A 21,089-nucleotide genomic window follows, 5' to 3' on the forward strand; every position below is an offset into this window, starting at 1 on the left:
ATTCAAGTCCCCTGGCGGCATGGACCCCAGTGCAGGTGGGGCTGCTGGATTGCTGCGGGGGGAGGGGGGCGTCCGGGTCTCTGTGCGTGGTCTCCCCCACACCCGGCTCTACTGCTCCCTGGAAGACCCACCAGGAGCCCCCTTCACAGCAGGAGTGGGGGGGGGGGGCTCTGAGCTTCTGGATTTTTCCTCCTCCACCCTGTAAACCCTGTCCAGCTGCCCCTGGTTCTTCCAGAGCCCAGGGAGTTTGGGGGGCTCGGCAGGCCTACACTTTGGACATCTGCCCCCATTTCTAAGATGGCTTCCAATGCCCATGCCTCCAGGAGCATCACAGGATGAGGGGGACAGCAGCAGAGGGGACGGGGCAGTGCCCTGGGAAAGCAAGGAAACGCAGAGTGTTCCCAGCCTCAGGGAGTTTATGTTCTGGCAGGGAGGGTGGGGAGGAATAAACACTGTTCCGTTGACTCCAATCGGCACGGGCAGGGAGGCCGGCGTTTGTGGGGCATGTATGCGAGCCTTCGCCCTGTGCAGGCCCTTCGGGCTAGGGCCTCTCACTGAGGGGGATCTAATGTCAGAGCGGTGGGCAGGGGGTCTCATGACCAGGACTGAGCCGGTCAGCAGAGTCTGTAGCCGAGGGGGGAGCAGCGGGGAGGGCCTGGCAAGCCCTGGTTCGGAGTCCCCACCGAGCAGCGGCCATGCCGGGTGCAGAGAGCCAGGCTCACCCCCTTTGGGCACACGCTCCCGCTGCCCCTGGGGACCCGACAGGGTGGGTCCCCGGTGGGCCACGGGCTCGAATGGGATGCCGGGGTGCCGTCTGGCTGGGGCCCGATGTGCAGCAGGGTCACACCAGGCCCCGAAGCGGCTCTGTTTCTCCCACGTCCCCCGGCTCCCCCACCCCCACATCACCTGTGCAGCCAGCAGCCGCCCTCTGTGGAGCAGTTGCCTAGCCACAGAGCCCCATTCATGCCCCCACACGTCTCAGGCCCCCAGGGGCCGGCGTGGGACAGCCGGCGTGGAGCCGGATGGCGGCTGGGGGCTGTGGCCAGCAACACATCCGCCGCCCCAAGCGCCTGGCACTCGGTCATCCCTGCAGGGAGGGGCAGGGCCCTGCTGCATTCCCAAGCGCTGGCCGAGACCCAGGCTCCTGCCCTGCCTGGCAGCTGCACCTGCTCCCGCACCGGCCGGAAAATGCGGGCTGGAGCAGGACAGACAGCCTCCTCCCCTCCACGTGGCCGCCGGGGCTGCAGAAGCGGGGAGAGCTTCCTGCCCGGCTCCTGCTCCCAGACTTCGGGCCTCTCTGCTCCTCCGTTCCTGCTGTGGTCCGCATGTTTGTGTCCCCCCAGATTCACGTGTTGAAGATCAAACCCCTGCTCGGTGGGATGGAGCTAGGAGGCCGGGCCTTTGGGACACGATTAGGTCATGAGAGTAGAGCTCCCATGACCCAATTACAGATGGTTCGACTTGGGATTTTTCAACTCCAGGACAGGGGGAAAGCAATCCACATCCCGTAGAAGCTGTACGTCAGATTTTGACTTTGGATCTTTTCCCGGGCTAGCGGTCTGTGAGGCACAGTCTGTAAGGCCCGAGGCCCCTGGCCAGCTGCTCCCGGGCAGCCACCCAGTCACCAGGGGGAACAATCGGTGCACTGACCACCGTCTACACCCACAGAACCCTTTTCGCTTTCAATGAGACACGTGAGATGGTCGACACTGTTCTAACACAGACTTTGTGCTGGATGATTTTGCCCCACTGTGGGCTGATGTGAGTGTCCTGGGACAGGCAGGCCAGGCTGAGCCACCACGTTCGCTAGGGAGACGTATTCAGTGCCTTTTGGACTTCTAGTATTTCCACGGCAAGCTCATCGTAAGTTGGGGAAGATCTGTAGTGTCCTTATAGTGTCCTTGTAAGAAGAGACGCAAGGAGATGGTCTCTCCCCGCTGTGTGAGCGCGTAGCAAGAAGGTGGCCCTCCGCAGCCAGGAAGCGGCTCTCGCCAGAACCCGACACTGCCTGTGCCCTCGTCGCAGACTCCTGGCCTCAGCACTGTGAGAAACAGCCCCCTGGCCTGTGGCATTCTGGTACGGCAGTCCAAGGGGACTGAGACAGTTTCTTTAGCTGCTCCAGCCCCGGTTGCTGGGTGAAACTGACTCTGGCCGCTGGAGCAGGAAGGAATTTGCTGGAAGAATGTCAGGCCTCTAGTAGAACCCAGGGGAGGCTGGAGAGCCAGCAGGAGCTTTGGGAGGCAGGGTGGTAGGGAAGCACAGCCACGTTCCTAACACCAGATGCCGCCCCGGCCCAGCACCACCACACAGCTGGACTCACGGCCACGGGGCATGGCTGGCCCCTCCCAAGAACCCCATGGCCGCTAGTGACGTTAATGACGTGTGGTCATCCCTTGACTGACCACACGGCCGGGGGTGCTGCTGCTGGACATCACGGCCAGGGACACTGCCACTGCCACTGCCACAGACTTGGGCCACAGGACCTGGCTCCAGACACTGCACCTGCCACTCACTCACCACCCAAACGAACTTTAACCGTCACGTGACCTCCTCTCTGGTCTCCCTTTCCTCTTCTTGCCTCATATTATGATGATGAGCCCCTACGTGAGACTGTGTGTGAGGGTCTTTGAAAATGATCATGGGTTCACAAAAACACACAGCGACGATCGGGACCAGGGCCGGGCTGCCTCATCTGGGATCTCCAGGGGCTCGGAACCACCTGACAGGGGCAAACACCGTGCCCTGTGTCTACCCGCCCCTTGCGGATAGGTGGGGCTGTACGAAGGGGTCCTGGCCAGTGGAGTCTGGGCAGAAGAGATGAGCCCCACTTCCAGGCCCAGCCGAGGGCACCTGGCACCATCTCCCACACTTTACATTCACCCCACAATGAGGGGTGTGTCATGGCTGAATCATGTCCCCCAAAACACTTGGGTTGAAGCCCGAACCCCCCACGTGGCTGTATTTGGAGATACGGTCTTTATGGAAGCAGTTAAGGTTAAATGAGATCATAAGGGTGGGGTCCCAATCCCACAGGACTGTGGCCTTCCCAGCAGAGGGAGAGACACAGCAATGTCCCCTCTCTCAGAGCACACGCGGAGCGGGAAGGTGGCCTCTGCAGCCTGGAAGGGAGGCCTCACTAGAAACCGGCCCTGACGGACCTTGATCTAGGACTTCAGCCTCCAGAACTGTGAGAAGTAAGTTCCTGTTGTCTAAGCCCTACCTAGCTGGTGGCAGTCTGAGCTGGGACAGACAATGTGGGAGATCGTTTGAACAAATGGCTGCAGTGACTCCTCCCGCCACACCCGCACCCTGGAAGTGTGACCCTATACCTCCTCCCACTGAGGTTGGAATCTGTCTGTCCACCTGGAATATGGCTGGCTTGGATGAATGAAGCACAATGGAAATGCTCACATCCGCTCCTCTTTCTTTTGGAGCCCAGCCTCCACCACGCGAACAAGTCCAGGCTGACCCACTGGATGAGAAGCGACACGTGGCCTAGTCACCCCATGGCAGGAGCCAACAGCCAGGTGACTCCCAGAAGCAGAATAGCCCAAGACTCACTGATGCCTCCAGCTGTGAGAATGAGGCAGCCCCCGCCCAGAGAACCGGCCAGCCCCGCCCGTGCCAGGTTGCCAGCCCCGCCCAGAGAACCAGCCAGCTCCGCCCACACTAACCCCACCCAGAGAACCACCCAGCCCCGCCCAGAAAACTGGTCAGCCCCACCCAGAGAACCGGCCAGCTCCGCCCATGCCAGCCCCTCCTAGAAAACTGGTCAGCCCCGCCCAGAAAACTGGTCAGCCCCACCCAGAGAACCGGCTAGCTCCGCCCACACCAACCCCGCCCAGAGAACCACCCAGCCCCTCCCAGAAAACTGGTCAGCCCGACCCAGAGAACCGGCCAGCCCCGCCCACGCCAGGTGGCCAGCCCCGCCCATGCCAAGTGGCCAGTCCCGCCCAGAAAACCAGCTAGCTCCGCCCTCACCAGCCCCGCCCAGAGAACCAGCCAGCCCCTCCTAGAAAACTGGTCAGCCCCGCCCAGAGTACCGGCCAGCCCCGCCCACGCCAAGTTACCAGCCCACAGAATGGTGAGCTCAGTACATGACTGTCGGATCAGGACCCTGAGTTTCGAGGTCAGTGGTGACACAGAAAAAGTGTCTGGGGGTGGACTCCAAGCCTCACCGGACACCAGAAGCTCCAGATACAAGGAGGCTGGATCCCTGAGTCACCACCCAGGCAGGGTGCCAGCCACCTTCAAGCTGAGTGAGGTTCCAACAGACAGCAAGCAAGGTAGGAGACAGGGAGGAGCCCCACGTCGGAGAGAAGGGCGTCCTAAAAGCCACCAGAGGACGGAGGGTCCTTATGAAAGAACAAGTGATGTAAAGCAGATTTCTCGACCGCAGCGCAGGAGGCCAGGAGGTGGCTGACACAAAGTCAGGGCTCTGGTCCGTCTGAGATTAAGTGACGGGGGACACCAGCAGCAACTCCACGGCAACAAATGTGACAATTTAGACAGACAAATTCATAAAAGTGCGGCCTCCTATAACTGGTGCAAGAAAAAACAGAATCCTCAGTGCAGCAACTACTGACATACTGAACCAGTAGTAAAGAAAACTCTGGACCCAGGGAATTTTATGCAGGATTCTACCAAACTTTCAAAGATAGATCATTCCAGAGTCCTCCAGGGAACGATAAAAGAAGGGATACTCCTGAAGTCATTGTGTGAGTCAAGGAGTGTAAGAAAGGCCGATCTCACTCAGAAGCATAATAAAGTCCTAAAAAAAAATGAGAGTAAATCCCAAAAAGCTTGTAAAAAGTAAGGCAGCATGGATCAGCCAGGGTCCCAACAGGCTGGCACAGCATTAGGATAATCGGACAGGTGGTGTTGGAGGGGAGCCACCAAGGGTAACTCGGTGGCCCAGGGCTGGACGGGGGTGGGGTGGGGTCGATACCGCCTCTAGGCCAGAGGAAGAGGTCACCAATCCACGAAGGCGACGGTCATTCCCATCTTTGAAAGGAGCGGTGACCTTCAGTCAAGGGATCTGGGTGTGTCTGTCCTCTAGGGCCCCAGGACAAGGTGCCAGAGACAGGGCTGAAACAGCAGAAATCAATGGTCTCACAATTCTGGAGCCCAGAGTCCAAGATCGAGATAATCGTCAGGGCTGGTTCCTTCTGGGGCTGTGAAGGAGGGCCTGCCCCAAGCCTCTGCCCTCCGCCTGTCGAAGGCCACCTTCCACTGTGGCACTTCTGTGTGTGTGTGTGTGTGTGTGTGTGTGTGTCCACGTTTCCCCTCCTTCTAGGGGCACAGTCATACTGGATCAGGGCCCACCCTGGTGACCTCATTTCTGATTGATCACCTCTGTAAAGACCCTCCCTCCAAGTAACATCACATTCTGAGGTCCTGGGGGTTAGGACTTCAACATACAAGTGTTAGGGGGACACAGTTCAACTTATAACATCGAGGTGGCCCCAAAAGGAGGGAGCCAGGGAAATCGATATCCCAATCTCACTCTCCTCCCTCCTCTGAGCTGCTGCGGGGACTCCCCCATGTCCTAAATAACCCAGCGGGCACAGAAGCCCTTTGATGCTGTCCTCGGAGATCAGCTTCCTGGGGAAATGCAAGGTCGGCCTCGTGCTAGACAGTCTATAATCGAGAGCCACCTCTTTAACAGATCCAGGCCAACACCCACAGGGGAGAAGGGGTGGGGGGGGTGGTTATGGTGGGGCAGAGCCAAGCACAGGCTGCCGGAGGCCCCACATTCCCCACGCTTGGAGCTCCTGTGGCGACAGCAACCAGACTCCGCGCCCTGGGCTGGGACCAACACGTGGGGGCTTCAGCAGGGCGCTTCGGCCAGCTGGAGGGGCCGTGGGGAGAGGGACCAGGGCTCAGGACCGGGCTCTCTTCTCTGGTCTTGCTTGGAGCGGTGCGTGCCCATCGTGATGTGTCTGATCTGGTCATGACAACCCAGTCCCCTGCCGTCCCAGCCTCCTCTGCAGCTACGTGTGCCCTTGGGGCCCCATTTGGGCAAATGAGAGCTTAGTGCGAGAAGTCTCAGGGAAGGGGACTCTGGGGCGTCTTCCTCTCTCGGTACGGGAACGGATCGCTGGCAAACCAACGTCAGCAAGAGGCCGAGCGCCGGACCAGGTCACAGGAGGAAGACAAAGCTGCCTTTGTTCCCGCTGTATCCGCCTAGCCTCGGGACACGGTCCTGACACAGGCTAAGAGCAGAGGCGGCTGGCAAAGCCCATGTCCTCTGCACCCACGTGCACACGTGAGGACGGGAACGACTGGGGCAGGACCCGACTAGCCTGGCCTCTCAGGAGCAGCCTCCACGAGTAACCTGAGCTCCACCGAGTGAAAGGGGGAGGAGTGGCCTGGGAGAGAACATTCTAGAAGCAGTGGAAACAGCATGAGTGAGGGCTCCGGTCAGTTGCATGGACAGAGGGAGGCCAGAGTGGCCAGAGCACAGACTGGGGGGCGGGGCGGGGACAGAAGAGGGGCGGGAGGTAGGTGGGGTCAGGCCACAGGGATTAGGGGAGGTTCCGAGGTAGGAGGGCAGTGACATTCAGAAAGCCCTGGCCTGTCACTTCAGAGAGAGGTGGTGAGACGTGGTCCAAGGCGGGGGCTGTGGAGACGACAGGGGAGAAAGAGGCTTTGGAGGTCGAGGAGCAGGAGAGGTGGGTGGGGACTGCGTGGAGGACCGTGTGGAGGCACTGAATGTGGGGTCATCCCCCGGCCTCTCCCCGAGACCAGGGCCCCCCGGCTCCCTGAGGCACGCGCTGCTGGGCACCAGGGCTATGGCGGCAGCTCCCCTCTGTCCTGCCCCCACACCCAGGTCTCTCCCCCTGGCCACAGAGGTCTTTGCGTGTCCACCCTGCCGAAGCCCCGTCAGGGACCCCAGGGCACACCCCGTACCTCACTGCAGCCCACATCAGCCCCCCATCCCTGCCTCCTCCGGTCTCCAACCACACTTCCTTATTTTGATTCAGACAAGCCACGACCCCTGCCTCAGGACCTTTGCAGCTGCCGCTTTCTCTCTCTCTCTCTCTGCCTGGAATCCTGGGCTCTTCCCAGCATCTGCGAATCCTTCCCCAAGGTGTCCTGGCCAGCTGCTGCAGGAGCTTGGCTCCTGGAGGTACCTAGCAGTAGTGGCCCACTGCCCTGGGTGCCCTTGGCGGTCTCTGGGCCTGCTGGTCTCCCTCAGAGGGAGTCCCTGGCCTTCCCCCTGGGGACGGCTGCAGTCAGGTTGCCCTCCTGAAGGAAAATGAGGGCCAGCAGCCATTTCAAACGAACTGCCGTAAGTCTTAAGGTCCCATGCCCCATTTGGCTTGGACTCCGCCCTGGGACAACGGGGGGTGCCTGGGCCCCAGCCCTACCTGCCTGGGGGTGGCCTGAGTGGGGTGGCTAGAGACAGCTCGGGCTCTGGACAGGCTCCAGACTAAGTCCCCTGCCCTGACCCCCCCCCCCCCCCCGCCCCCAGGTCTTGGGGCCAGACCCCTCCCGGGGGGTTGCAGGCTCCCTTCTCCACTGAGCAAAGGAAGGTGGGGCCCTGGCTCCGGGAGCCCTGGCCCTCAGCCACGCCATCTACAGACGTGGGCCGGGGGTCAAGGCCCGGGACGGAGGGCTGAGCCGGGGGCAGAGGCACGGACAGCGTGGGCCAGGTTCGCAGAGACATCTTTATTGCAGGAGTTTGGGAGCGGTGAGAGGCGGGACGCCCACGCCAGGGGTGGGGTGCCTCAGGAGGGATCCGCAGGCCGCTTAGGGGGCCGGATCCGGTCGTTGATCCAGTCCACGTAATTGGCCACACGGGTGTAGACGCCAGGTTTGTTAAGCCTCCCACAGCCGTCGCCCCAGCTGATGATGCCGTACAGGTAGGCCAGGCCGTTCTTCTCACAGGCCAGGGGCCCGCCTGAGTCCCCCTGCAGCAGAGGCAGGCCGGCTCAGCCCCTCAGCAGCACAGAGGTGCTCCTGCTCCCGCCTCCCGAGCCCCAGGCCCGAGAATGTCTCCAGAGGAGCCTCTGGTGAGGACTCCCAGGAGCTCCCGATGCAGACTTGCTGCCGTGTGGGGGACAGAAGACAAGGGTGTTTCAGGTGGAGCACTGTCCCCCCTCCCCCAGCCTCCTAGACACGAGGTCACCGGGTTCCAGGGCCGCTGTGACTGCACCTGTGCCATGGATCCCTCTCAGCCCCATGCCCAGCAGTGAGCTCCTCAATCGGGCTCCCGAGCCGGCCCGCCAGCACGCGCCCTGCACGGACCAGGTGGGAGGGGGTCCCCGTGTTCTGGCTCAGGCTCAGTCCCCCCCTTGAAATGCCCTCCCAGCCACCTGGCAGACTCCTATTCAGTCCTCCAAATAAGTGCAAATGCCCCCTCGTGCAGAAAGCCATCCTGACTTCCCCCCAAAGGTGCTCGTCCAATCATGTGGGCCAGTGTCAAGGCCCCCCCACCCTGCCGCTTCTGAGCTGTGTGACCTGGGAAGAGTGACAGGACCTCTCTGAGCCTCAGTTTGTCCGTCTATAAAATGGCAAGTAAAGCTGTTCCTCCGTCTCAGGGTTGACGTGTAGCCTGAACAAGACAGTGCTCGTGGAGCCCTCGATAAATCAGCTCTGGGGACGGGCTGATCGACTGAGCCCACTTGGAGGAACTCTGGACGAAAAGGGACTTGGCCTTTAGTGTCACGTGCCCACCTGTGGCTGGGCAACTGGGACACGTCCAGGCTTTGAGACCCTGCCCCTCCCTGGGCCTCAGCCTCCCCATCATGTGAGAGGGGCTCCTCCCTGCCGGCTGGGACAGGGACAGCCTCCAGAAGTAGTGGATGCCCAGCCTGGGGGTGCGGGCCACTGACTGGGAGGGGCACTCTCTGCCCGGCTCCGCTGCTGGCTCTTCAAGTCAAGGTCCCTTTCAGCTCTGAGCTCCCCCCCCCCAACCCGGGGCGGGGGGGCCGGCATCCTTGAGAGCCCTGGCTCACCTGGCAGGCGTCAGACTTGCAGTCGAAGTAGCCAGCGCACAGCATGTGGGGGCTGATGTCGGCCCCATACACCTCGGGGCTGCTGCACTTGTGGTCTGCCACCAGGGGGACCAGCGCCTCCCGCAGGGAGCTGGAGTAGCCACTCACGTCTGTGGACAGGTGCCCTCAGGCTGGGTGAGGCTTGCGGGGGGGGGGGGGGCCGCCACACCCCTGGCCACGATGCTCCCACCCCCACTCACTCTCATCCTGGTGGCCCCAGCCGGCGATCTGGCACTTGTGTCCGGCGGGGAAGGGGCTGCTGGGCTCAGGCAGGCAGATGGGCTGGACAAACTGGGAGCGGACGGCACAGCGGTCCCCCTTCTTCTTCAGCCGGATCAGGACTGGGCAGGAGAGAGACCAGAGGTCAGCCTGGGACACGGGGGGGCCCTGCCGGACAGAGGGTGGTGCCAGAGACGGAGGGGCTGTGCACTGGGAGACCCGGGTCCTCCTCCCACCAGGCCAAGGCCACTCTGCCGTCCCAGGCACCCTCGCTGCCCTGCACCCGACTCCCCTCCCCTCCCCCCTCCTCTCCCTCCCCCTCTCTCCATGCCCCTCTCCCCAGGTCGGCCTCGTGCCTACCCCTGCCCCTCTCCTGGCTCTGGCCTGTTGAACCCCAACGAGCCCCAGGCCTCACTTACCCAGGTCATGGTCACTGGGGTTGAACACTGAGTACATGGGGTAAGGGATGTACTTCTCAATGCCAAACGTCTGCGTTACGTCTGTTGTCTGGTTGAAGAAGTGTTGGCCTAGGACCACTAAGACACTTTCCCTGCGGGGGCTGTGCGACACGGCTGGTGACAGCAGGACCCGGGCCCTCCCCTCAGGCCCCGGAGGTTGGCTCTCCCCATGACCCATGATGGCTCAAGCGTCCTGGAGATCCAGGACTGTGCAGGCCCCCTGCAGCCCTTGGGGGGCTGAGCAGGGGCAGGAGAGGGCTGGGCTCTGGCCACACACACACACACACACACACAACCTTTAGTAATTCTGGGGACCTCATGCAGACGGGGGCATGGGGGCCGTGCTGATCGGGGCCTGAGTGGGTGGAGACCCCAGCCCTGCCTGGTAGCCCTGACCCAGCTTCTATCTAGCCTGTGGGGGCCCCCAGATACAGCCCCTCACTCCTGCTGGGCACAGCCCTGGGCCCCCATGGTCAGCTTCTCGGTCCCCTCTCTGGGCCTCTGTTTTCCCATCTCCTGTGGAAGCGGTGAGCTCTCATGCTGGCTTGGCCCTCCTGCCTTGGACTCCAGCTCCAGGCCACTGTGGGACCTTGGCCACTAGGCTGTCCCAGGCCGTAGGCCCTTCTGGAAGACGGGCTCCTGTGCCACGGGCAGCCGGCCAGATGCTCAGCACACAGTAGGGCTGGGTGCCTGGCCTCTGGACAAGGCCATCAACCCAATCCAGGGCCAGAGCTGGCCATTCTTGGGTCCTGCTCAGGTGGGTTCTCAGGGTGGATGGCCAGTGAACTGAGGGCTTGGAGCCCCCAGGCCTCCAGGGACAGGAGGAGGACCGGGCTGGCCCAAGTGCAGGGCAGGGAGGAGCAGGCTGTCTGCCAGCTCTGGGTGCCAGGTTCTGCCCTTTGCTAAAGGAGCATGCCCCTCCTGAGGGGCACCTGGGAGTCCAGGAACCCCCCTCTAACACCCCTGTCTACCTCACTGCCCCTGTCTGGCCCCTCCCCAGCCCTGCCATGGATGGGAGGAGTGGGCCCCTGCTCTCCTGCCCCAGCCTCTTTTTTTTTTTTTTTAACATTAATCATATTGCTGAGAGACAGAGCATGAGCGAGGGAGGTGCAGAGAGAGAGGAAGACACAGAATCCGGACCAGGCTCTAGGGTCTGAGCTGTCAGCATAGAGCCCCACACGGGGCTCGAAACCCACAAACCATGAGGTCCTGACCTGAGCGGAAGCCGGAGGCTCAACCGACTGAGCCACCCAGGCGCACCCCCTGCCCCAGCCTCTTAAACCCTCGCCTGACTTGAGCCCACTGCCCCCCACCAGTGCCATGGTCCCTGGCTGACTGAGGGGGGCTCAGTGCCAGACTCTCACACTGACAAACCCCCCAAACCTCCCGCAGCCCCTAATCCCCGGGATGCCACCGGCAGGCCCATCCCCTCCCACTGGCCTCCCTTCAGGGGGGGAGCCTCCCAGTCTGGACCCCCAGATGGGGAACCTTGTCCCCATCACAGCGGGTGGAAGCTGGGGAGGGGCTGGTCTTTCCTGCTCCTCCGGTGTGTGCCGGTGGGCCCCACGCCCTGGACCCCTACTGCGCAAGTGGCGGCCGGAGCCCCAGCCCGCCTGCAGGCTCACTGAGTGGGCGAGGCCTCCGCGGCCCGGAGGGAGGCGGGGTGGGCGGGGTCTGGGTCGGGGAGGGGCGGGGTCTTCACAGAGGACGGCCCCGCCCATCGCCCTCTCGGCACCGGGCCACTCCTCCGAGAGCCGCCCCGCCTCACCCCCGACGCAGGACTGCCGGGGCTCCCCGGGGCGCAGGGGTGGGGCTGGTCTCTGCAGCTTCCACGCCCTGCACCGGGCTGATTGCCGAGTCCCTCCTGGGTCAGTGGGGCGACGGTCAGATGAGGGGCCGGACGTGGGGGTTACACGGGCAGGTGGGGAAACGTGGGGGAACTTGAGCGACGGGCGGCGTCAAGTGGGTGAGGACAGGCAGACGGGTAGGTGGGAGGATGGGGGGGGAAGGGTGGACGGGCACATGGGCGGCAGCTGGCGAGCGCAGAGGTGTGGATGGACGGTGGCAGGGCGGCCGGGAGGGCGGAGTGTAGATGGCGGGAGGGGGACCGGTGGATGGGATGAAGCATGGAGTGGGGGGTCCTGGCCAGAGGCGCCCACCTGTTGGAGAAGCAGTGGGCCGCAGACACCACCCAGCAGGTGTGGACAAGACTCCCCGCGCAGAAGTCGTTCCCGATGTAGATGGCGGCCAGCCAGGGGTGGGAGCCGGGCAGTGAGGACGAGCCACCAATGATGCGTGGCCGGAGGAAGCTCCTTTTCTTGTGCCTCTTGCCACAGGTCTGGTGTCCCGTGGAGGCAGGCTCAGGCTGGCTCAGCAGGACCTCGGCGGGTAGGGGGTTAATTCTGGCCAGGGATTCTGGGAGCACAGGTCACTGGGTCGCACACCCCGGGCCAGAATGGGTCCCGGCTGCCATCCTCAGGCCCCCAGGCGGTCCCCCCCCCCCCCCACGCCTCCCAGCCCACCCCAGGCAGCTCATCGGGAAGAGGGTCCAGGGCTCAGCCCAGCTCTGCCCTCACAGGCACCCAGCTTTCCTCCTCTGCAGGAGGGGGAAATGACACCCAATCACAGGGTTTTGTGGGAACCAAGGTGGGAGGGAACCTGGCAGGTGTTCCTGTCCCTCCCAGCAGCCTGGGACCTGGGAGCCCAGGAGGGTCAGACGGCCCTGGGGCACGGGGCCCCCTGCCCACTCCCAGGGGTGCCCGCTGGACCCCCTGCCCACACTATGCACCCCTGCTCGGCACTTCCCTGTCTCTGGGGGCCGTCGGGGGCCCCGTTGAGGCTGAGTGGGAGCCACCCCAGGGGACCTGCTCTGACCCCTGGCCGCATGACCTTGGCCACGCCCTGCTCCGGTGAGCCTCAGTGTCCCCATCTGCCAGACGGGGCAGTGGTCCTCCAATGAGGGGAGGCCAGGCGCGGGAGGGGAGCAGGGAGGCCCACGGGGGTCTCCACCCTCGCGCACCGCAGGCGTCCAGGCGGCAATACTCCCAGGAGAGCGCGCGGTCCTTCACCACGTAGCACCAGGGCCTCTGGTCCTGGTCTGGGTTTCTGGCGCGTGGAGAGGCGGGTGGGCGGGCGGTGAGGGGGGTGGGAGGACCCGGCAGGGTGGGGCCCCTGACGCCCCCTCCCCAGCAGCGTTCCGCTTGGGGGTGGACATAGTGGCCCCGGGCCCCGTGGGCCTGACCTCTGCCCCAGGACAGACCCCACCCACGTCGCATGAGGTGGTGGGGGGTGGGGCAGGCCAGTGCTGACCGGCAGTAGGCGTGGGGGCCCAGGCCGAGCAGGGCCGCGGCGCCCACCGAGTCCACATGCAGCTCCTGGTACAGCAGGTCGGAGTTCCAGGCCAGGCAGCTGAGACCCGAGGCCGCCGTGCTGGCCACGCCTCGGTACTCGGCACCGCTCCCCACGAAGCAGTGCTGGCTGGGCACTGTGGGCAGCACGGTGGGCGATGAGCCCGGGGCCCCAGGCCGCGTCACCTCGACGCCGGGCCCCGGGGCGCAGGCCACAGGCGGACGCACTCACCGATGTTGCAGAGCCGCCCAGCGTGGCCCGGAGGGCAGGCGCATACGGTGGTCCCGGTGGCCACGATCAGGTGGCAGGTGCCCCCGTTCAGGCACGGGCTGCTCAGGCAAGCTGGGGGGAGGGCTCAGAAGCTAGGCCTCAGGCCTTGAGGGCGCTATCGCTGGGGGACCCGGCGAGCCCCGCCCCCTGCCATGGCCTACCTGTGTGGCGGGTGCCCTCGCAGCGGATCTGGCCCCCCGCACACTCACACTGCTCCACTCGGCCCTGGATCACTCGGGCCCAGCGATCGCCCGCCTCCAAGTGCTCATAGCGCGTCTCATCGAAGCATCTCTCTGGGGGTCGCAGAGTGCCCTGCACCCCACTGCACCCGGGCGGCCACCCTCCCACCGCCAGAAGCCCCGGTGGCCCTGCTCACCTGTGCCACAGTTCTTGCCTGTGAAAGCCATGGGGCAGGTGCAGTGGTAGGACTCGGGGTCCTGGGTGTTGGAGCATGAACCCCCGTTGAGGCATGGGCCAGAGGCACAGGGATCCAGGGCAGCTGGGGGGACGGGGGGAGGTGTAGGGGGCAGGTGTACCCCAAACCCTGTGACCCTCTCTGTTTGCCAAGGACTGCAGGGCCTTCATCGGACCCACCACCTCAAAGGTGCCCCTTCTGGGTTCCTTGGGTGCCCTTGTCCCGGGAAGGGGCGTAGACCTTCCCCCGTCTCCCAGCACCCCTGCCCAGCACTCAGACCCTGGGCAAGCGGGCCTCTGGCCCTGTACCGGTGTCCCGTCAGACAGCACCGTCCCCACCTGTGTGCCCTGGGACCCTTGTGCCCCGTCGACCCTATGGGCCCTCCTTTCTGTCCAGGACTCTGACTGTGCAGCCGCATGGTCCAGCCACACCACCAGGGGGCGCCTTGGTCCCAGCAATGACTGAGGCAGCACCGTGGCTCGGAGAAGGCAGGGTCCGGTCTGGGAGGGGTCCCACCTTCCACACTCCTGCAGGCCCCTGGGCTGATGACTCCTCTGTCCTCTCCCAGCCCCCCAGGGCTGCAGCGGGGTCAACCCCAAAGTTCCCTCACGTACTCCAAGCAAGCCCCCGTTTCCAGGTCAGCTCTGTCCCCTTGGCCCCTGCCCCATCGGCACGTTGCCCTAATAATGCTCCCCTGCGCTCACCGCCCCCAGCCCCCTCCTAGCCTGGGCTCAGGAGCCCCCACCCCGTTCCCTGGGCACCCACCTGGGCCCTCCCTGGGCGCTGAGGCCTGCGCACAGTAGCCCCAGGCCCTGTCACGGTCATAGTTGTGAGTGGTGGCGCACCTGGGGGAGAGGAGGCACCTGGGTCCCCCGGGCCGGGGATCAGCCCGCCCCAGTGTGATGCCCACAGGGTGGCCCCTCTGACCGCCCTGGGGCTCGTTCCCTACACCTGCTGGGGGCCAGGCTGTCTGGGGGCGGGGTGTGGAGGGTGGGAGGGTCTCCGGATTGGACAAGGGGCCGTGGGGACCGGGAGGAGGGGGGGCGGACGGTCTGTGCATGCGGGCCTTGTCCCCAGCGGCGACCCACCACTTCCTGTGGGCGCTCCCCTCCGAGGTGCAGGTGTGCAGCATACGGCCACCGTAGCGGAAGGGGAAGCTACAGGGCTGCCCGTCCTCTGTGAGCACTGCAGGGGGAGGCGAGAGGGCCGAGGGCCGAGGGGCTCCCGTGCTGGGCACCTCCTGACCCCACACCGCACACCCCACTCTCCAGCAGTCCCCCGAGCCCCTCCCAGCCCGCCCATCCGGGTGCAGCCTCCCACCTCCGGGAGGCCTCCTGACCCACCTGGGCTCCCAGGGCTGCTGCTGGAGGGAGCCCTGGGCGGGGGGCTCAGCCCCCTACCACGGGGTCCCTGTGTCTCTGGAGCACTCGTGGCCAGGGTCACAGGGGTCACCGAGGTTACGGGGTTCGTGGGGGTCCCCGGGGTCACTGTGGCGTTAGGTTCTGGGGGTTCTGTAAGGTTCTGGGAAGGGCAAAGAGGGCTGAGATCGCGTCGGTGTGGGATGGGCGCCCCTCACACTCAGGCCCTGCTGGCTGGGCCGGTCGCAGTCCCCGGCCTGGTTTCCACATGGTGGCTCTCAAGTTTTAGAGGAGAAACCAAGGGGACGCTGGCCGTCCTGAGTTCCTCAGCCCGGCCCCATCCCCTTCCCTCCTGCCGAGCCCACAGGGTTAGACAGGGTGGGCTTGGCATCTGCCTAGGCTGGGGCACCCTGCCTTCTGTTCTGGGGGATTAAACAGCAGCTGTGAGACCTTGAGAGGTCCCCCACCCAGTCCCCAAGACAGTGGGACCCAAAGACAAGGCAGTGGCCCTGATGCCCCCGGGCGGGGGTCCAGCAGGTCAGATCCCCAGGCCCCCAGGCCCCCTAGGCCAGCCAGCATGCCACCTCACCCGCCGAAGGCCAGCTTTCACCAAGTTGGAGCCCTCCCACGTTCCACAGCCCACCCCGGCCCCAGGACCCAGGGTGGGCACAGGGAGGCCACGGCCACCGTGCCACGGGCTCAGCGCTCACCCTGCCAGCCTGGGGCTGGGCCCCGCAGGGCACCAGCAGCAGCAGCAGGAGCAGGGCCATTCCGGGCAGGGGGCAAAGGCTGGGAACCCAGGCCCAGCGCCCCGTGGCTCCTGAGCTGGCGTGAGGGGCAGCAGGAGGCGGAAACAGAGCGGCCAGGGCAGGTGGGGGGTCAAGGCCACCTGGCAATGATTAACCTGGCTGCCACAGTGCCGGCCCCACATGGTCCTCGTGTCTGCTGCCCCGTTCTCCCCACCTGGTCCAGCTGTCCCTCTGGCATCAGCCACTCTAGTCCTGGACCTGACAATATCCTCAGACCCCTCAGACACACAGCCAGTGGGGACCTGAATTCCTGGCCCCAGCATCTGGTCCCCAGCATCCGGTCCCCGCCTCTCCGCAGGGCTGGTTGCGGTCTGTTAGTGAACTATCGATGACCAGAGTGGCCTCGAGTGCTGAGCCTCCCAGGCCTGGGGGGCGGGTGCTAGCCCAGAGGAGGGTGTGTGCGCTGGGCTGAGTGTTGCGGGCAGTGAGCCCAGGACAGGGGCCCCTGCTGTCCTCAGCACTCCAGCTTGGCCCCTCCCAGGATAAGCCTGGGGTGGGGGCTCTCACGGGAGTAGAGCTGGGGAGGCGGGCAGCACCGGAGCCGGCAGTCCCCCTGCCCTAACTCTGCAAGCTGCCTGGGAATGTCTCTTCCCCCGCCTGGCCTGGACCCCCGGGGCACCTACTCCAGGAAGCCTTCCCATCCCTGGACTCCCTGAGCCCTGGGCTTCCCCTTCACAGCTTAGCTGATGTGACGCTGTCCCCATTTGTGTCTGGGTCTGCCCCCACCCCATCCTGAGCTCTGGCTGGGGCCAGCTATCTCTGGGTGGCTCAGGTCCCCAGAAGAGCCCCAGCCAGGCACCCAGGGCCCCCCAAGGCCACAGAGACATGGCCTAGGATCCTGCCCAGGTCTGCACGCACCTTGCGCTCTCCATCTGGGACCTGGGGCGGGCTGCCCCCTGGACACCACCGTGGTAGGTCCTCCCCACCCCTACGAGTCCCAGAACGCGTGACTGGAGGGCGCCAGGCAGAGCCGCCCCGGGCTCCCTGTAGATTAGCTCAGTGGCCCACATGGGGAGGAGGGGAGGAGGCGAGGGCCGGCCCTCACTTTGGCCTAGGGATCAGCTGGGCACTGTGGCCACCTCGCTGTGCGCCCCCAGACCACTCTCTCTCTGGGCCCCATTTTGCCATCTGCACAAAAGGAGGGAGAGTGGAAACTGAGTGCGCACCCAGCCTGGTGCATGGTGGGTGCGGGGTGCAGGGGGTGGGGGGAGCGTGGTGGGTGCGGGGGGGAGGGGAGCGTGGTGGGTGCAGGGGGTGGGGGGAGCGTGGTGGGTGCTGGGGGGAGGGGAGCGTGGTGGGTGCGGGGTTCAGGGGGTGGGGGGAGCGTGGTGGGTGCAGGGGTGGGGGAGCGTGGTGGGTGCTGGGGGGAGGGGAGCGTGGTGGGTGCGGGGTTCAGGGGGTGGGGGGAGCGTGGTGGGTGCAGGGGTGGGGGAGCGTGGTGGGTGCGGGGGTTCAGGGGGGCATGGGGAGCATGGTGGGTGCAGGGGTGGGGGAGGGGAGAGGGGTGAGTGTTGGGGGTGGGGGGGGACATGGTGGGTGAAGGGGGTGGGGGGAGCGTGGTGGGTGCGGGGGTCCAGGGGGGCATGGGGAGCGTGGTGGGTGCCTGGGGGGGAGGGGAGAGGGGTGAGCGTTGGGGGGTGGGTGCTGGGCCCTGCTCTCCCTTCTGACCCCTCCCAAGGCCCCATCCAGAGCACTGCTCGCTGGGCGCTGCCCCCTACAAGCATCTGGAACCACCCCGGGGGGCTTGCTGAGTACTCGTGAGTTGGGCTCCTCCCAGCAACCCTGGAGGGAGGGGTGCCGGGCCCCTCAGCTGCTCCACGTTGGGGTTCCGCTGAGGTAACCTGGGCCGATGACTGTCTCTCCCTGCTTCAGCCAGCACCATACGGTGGCCCTGCCCGATGGCCTGGCCTGCCCCCGGCCCCATGAGGCTCAAGCCGCTCTGTAGCCAAACTCACCACGGCCTCGGGCCGGCTGCGCCCAGGCCTTCTGGGCGGTCAGGTTTCCTCTCGGCGGTTCCTCCGCAGACGGCCCCGCCAGACCACCCCTCTGGGGCCAGGCGCAGGGGTTGAGGCGGGGCCGCCTGAAGAGTCCCCACTGCGCGTGGGAGCCACAGCAGCCCAGTGCCCCGCCGTCCATGGGTCTCCCAGGCTGAGCCCTGCCCCCACCCACCGGTGGTGGCCCCAGAAGGAGCCCCGCACTGACCCGCAGGGCATGGTACAAAGCGGACGTGACCAGGAGCCCTGACCCAGAAGGGTCGCTTCCTCTCACGCTCCGGAGCACCACGACCTTGGGTCCCGTTAGGTCGCCTTCATTCTCTTTGCCCACCCTTGACCTCAGCACCAAGAGCCATTTTCTTCTCAACCCCTCCCCTGATAAGCCCCCGAGACAATGGCTTCCCGAGCGCAGGGTCTCTGGCCCCCTCACCCAGCATGAGGCTGACACTCGGGGGGGTCCCCAAAGTTGATTTATTGAGGGAAGGCTGGAGCCAAGGGGCAGCAGGGGACAGGGTCCGAGGAACCCACTGAGCCAGCTGTGGCCAGCATCCGAGGCCGGGCCCCCTGCCCTCTCCTGGTTTGGCTCCCGAAGGTGTGGCGGCCAAGGTGGCCCTTCCAAGGCCCTCAAGATGATATGGGGCTGTCCCCACGAGATCATGGGCCTCTGCACACGTGTCCATGTGGGGAAGCTCAGACGCGGGGTCGGGCCTCGGGGCAGCCTCAGACGAAGGTCGCGTGGTGTGGGCCGGCCTTGGGCTTGGCAGGCCCACCTGGGACGGGGCTCAGGCTACGGAGGTCCGAGGTCAGGGGCCCACCGGCCCGTGACCTCTGGGGGCCCGTCCGCACCCTGGGGATGCTGCTGCCTGGCCCAGGTGCCAAGCCAGCAACGCGGTCCACGTCGATGATGGTGTTGACTGGGAGGCCCTGGCTGCCTCTCGCTCCGCCTCCTGTCACGGGGAGAAGAGAGAGACTGTCACCAGTCTGCCCTGCCCTGGGCTCTGGAGCCCAGCAGGAACCCAGGGCGGCAGACTGCACCACCCTCGTCACATAGGCACAGGTGATCCGTGACCCTGGGCGCCCTGGGCCTGGGGCGGAAGTGCCGGGAAGGTCTGCCCTGCAGACAGCTGTCTGCAGGGCGCCGACCTCAACCTCTGGTTAAGTAAGCACGCCCCCAGGCCCTCACGGGCCCCCCGCCACCCAGAACGGCGGGGGGCTCTCAGCAGATGTGCCGCATGGTGTGGAGGGCCCAGCCCGGGGGCTTGGGCCTGAGTCCTAAGAGGCTGGTGCAGGGGGAGGGCAAAGGTGGGGACCCTGCGTCGGGTCACCTGTGCCCTTCAGACACTCCCGTGGCCCTCCCATGGCCCGACTGTGGCTTGAGAACAGAAGTCAGCTACCTGCTGAGGTCCCCAAACCCCCTAGCCCGAGCGAGTGTGGCCCCCTGATCCCTCCTGCTGGGGCTGTCTGTAGGGCTCACCCTCAGGCCGGGGTGGGGGGGGGTCTCAGGGAAGTGGGGGGTGGGATGGGGCCCTTGGCCACGCAGGGGATTCCGGGGAGCAGCTCTCCCGAGGCTGGTGGGGGGGACCCAGCACTGGGTGGGGGCTGTTCCTCAGGCCAGGTGCTCCCGGCCTCCACCTGTGGACCTAAGTGTGGGGCTTCTCCGCAGGCTGGGGCTCAGGCCAGAGTCGGGCAGGGGCCCAAGCCTGGCTCCTGGCCGCCACCCCCCCCCCCCCCCCGCCGCCCGCTCCGCCCCAAGTCCTCCCATCCTGGCCACCTGGTTGTCCTCCGGACTGCTGCTTCGGGGACACGTCTTCACCCTCACAAAGTCTGGTCCTTCCCAGCCTGTCCTCCAGGTCCTGGGCACCCCTTGTCACCTTCCTTCCACCCCACCCCTGCCCCCGGGCTGCCTGAAACCACCTCGGAAGCTTCTAGACCCTGGAGGTGGGGGTGGGGGTGGGGGGGGCAGTCACGTCTCCCAGCAGGGCCACTGGAGGGCAGAAGTGTGTCTTCCGGATGGAGCCCCCCGGGGACCAGCCTGGGGCGGCCGTGGGTGTGCTTGGCCACACCCTCGGCCCCCTTCACCACGCTCCCGGCTCACCCTCGGGGTGGGACCAGCCGTGCCACCAGGGCTACTTGCGCAGGCAGGACTCTAGGGCCCTTGTCTGGCCAGGGACGGGCGGGAGTGCTGTCCTATGTGCAGGGGTGACCTTGGACCCTCAGGTGCCTGTGGGGGGCAGGGGGAGCCCTAGGCCCCGAGCCCCGGCCCACAGTGGACAGGCTGGAGGAGCACAGCCCCCAGGGACACGGTGTCCTGCTCCGCTGACTGCCCGTCCCTGGGCCTCCGTTTCCCCAGCCTTGCCGTGGAGGGGAAGACTGTTCCCTCCCTGGTTCTAAGGCCTACAAGCAAGAGTGGGGATGACCCCACCGCACCCCACACCTCTGGAGATGCCTCCGCGTGCCCCCCCACCCCCCCACCCCGGGGCAAGTCCGGGCTGCAGGCAGAGGCACGCACCCCCCTCCCACCCTCCGTGAGGGCGTCCAGCCCGACCTCTCAGCGACGAGTCAAGGAGGCGGAAGGAGGGCCTTTCACCGGGGCCTCCGCGCATATCGGCATCAGGCGCCTGGCCCGCGTGGGTCACCCCCGACCCACAGAGGGCTGCTCGAGGCCCATCCTGCTCAGGCAGGTCCAGTGGTGGCAGAGCAGTTGGGGGGTCGGTGGAGCTCCAAAAAGCCTGCCCTCCAGAAGGTCCGAGGGTCCACACGCCACAGCCCTTCGGGTGCTCAACAGACACCCTGCCGGGGCCTGCTGGGATCTCCCCGTCCCGGCGTCACTGCGTTCCCACAGCCCCAGCACCAGGCCGCAGGGCCTGGGGAGGATGACGTTATTCTTCTCCTGGGACTGGGGGCGTGCAGAGAGGCAGGGATTTGCCCCCCGTAATCATTTGCCCCCAGTGTGGGCATCTGTCCAGGGCATGAAAGGGCCTGTGGCCCCACACGGGCTCAGGAGCCCATTCTCCTGTCCAGCCCCATACAGACCCCCTGGGAACACAGGGAGCTTCAGGGGTGGGTGGCGGTCAGGTCTTGGCCGCGGGCCCCTGGGCAACTCAGTGGGCTCAGGATGGGGAGGAAGGAGTGACTGGTTCTGGAGACAGGGCAGTGGGGGGGGTCCACAGGTCAAGGACACGAGTGTCACAGGGAGGGTGGCCACAGGCCAGGCCC

The 21,089-nt window shown here is 65.5% G+C and overlaps 2 protein-coding genes across 6 annotated transcripts in view; both read right to left on the bottom strand.

The window, feature by feature from the left end:
- Positions 1 to 7,659: 7,659 nt before the first annotated feature.
- Positions 7,660 to 15,980, bottom strand: HGFAC (HGF activator). The gene is made up of 14 exons (XM_027058667.2): positions 15,781 to 15,980; positions 15,056 to 15,233; positions 14,801 to 14,897; positions 14,478 to 14,557; positions 13,674 to 13,796; positions 13,459 to 13,590; positions 13,259 to 13,369; positions 12,989 to 13,163; positions 12,699 to 12,784; positions 11,839 to 12,094; positions 9,641 to 9,780; positions 9,203 to 9,343; positions 8,964 to 9,112; positions 7,660 to 7,916 (listed from the first exon to the last, which is right to left on the bottom strand). The coding sequence occupies exons 1-14, from the start codon at positions 15,838 to 15,840 to the stop codon at positions 7,734 to 7,736; spliced, it is 1,911 nt and encodes a 636-aa protein (XP_026914468.2). The 5' UTR covers positions 15,841 to 15,980; the 3' UTR covers positions 7,660 to 7,733.
- Positions 15,981 to 18,330: 2,350 nt separating this feature from the next.
- The window catches only part of RGS12 (regulator of G protein signaling 12), a 120,972-nt gene continuing 118,213 nt past the window's right edge, over positions 18,331 to 21,089 (bottom strand). For all 5 annotated transcript variants that reach the window (XM_027071333.2, XM_053217657.1, XM_053217655.1 and 2 more), the window contains one exon: positions 18,331 to 18,820. In XM_027071333.2, coding sequence (XP_026927134.2) covers positions 18,594 to 18,820 — 227 coding nt within the window. In that variant the 3' untranslated portion in view covers positions 18,331 to 18,593. The remainder of the gene's footprint in view (positions 18,821 to 21,089) is intronic.

This window comes from Acinonyx jubatus, chromosome B1 (genome assembly GCF_027475565.1).
Source record: "Acinonyx jubatus isolate Ajub_Pintada_27869175 chromosome B1, VMU_Ajub_asm_v1.0, whole genome shotgun sequence".
Classification (NCBI taxonomy): domain Eukaryota; kingdom Metazoa; phylum Chordata; class Mammalia; order Carnivora; family Felidae; genus Acinonyx; species Acinonyx jubatus.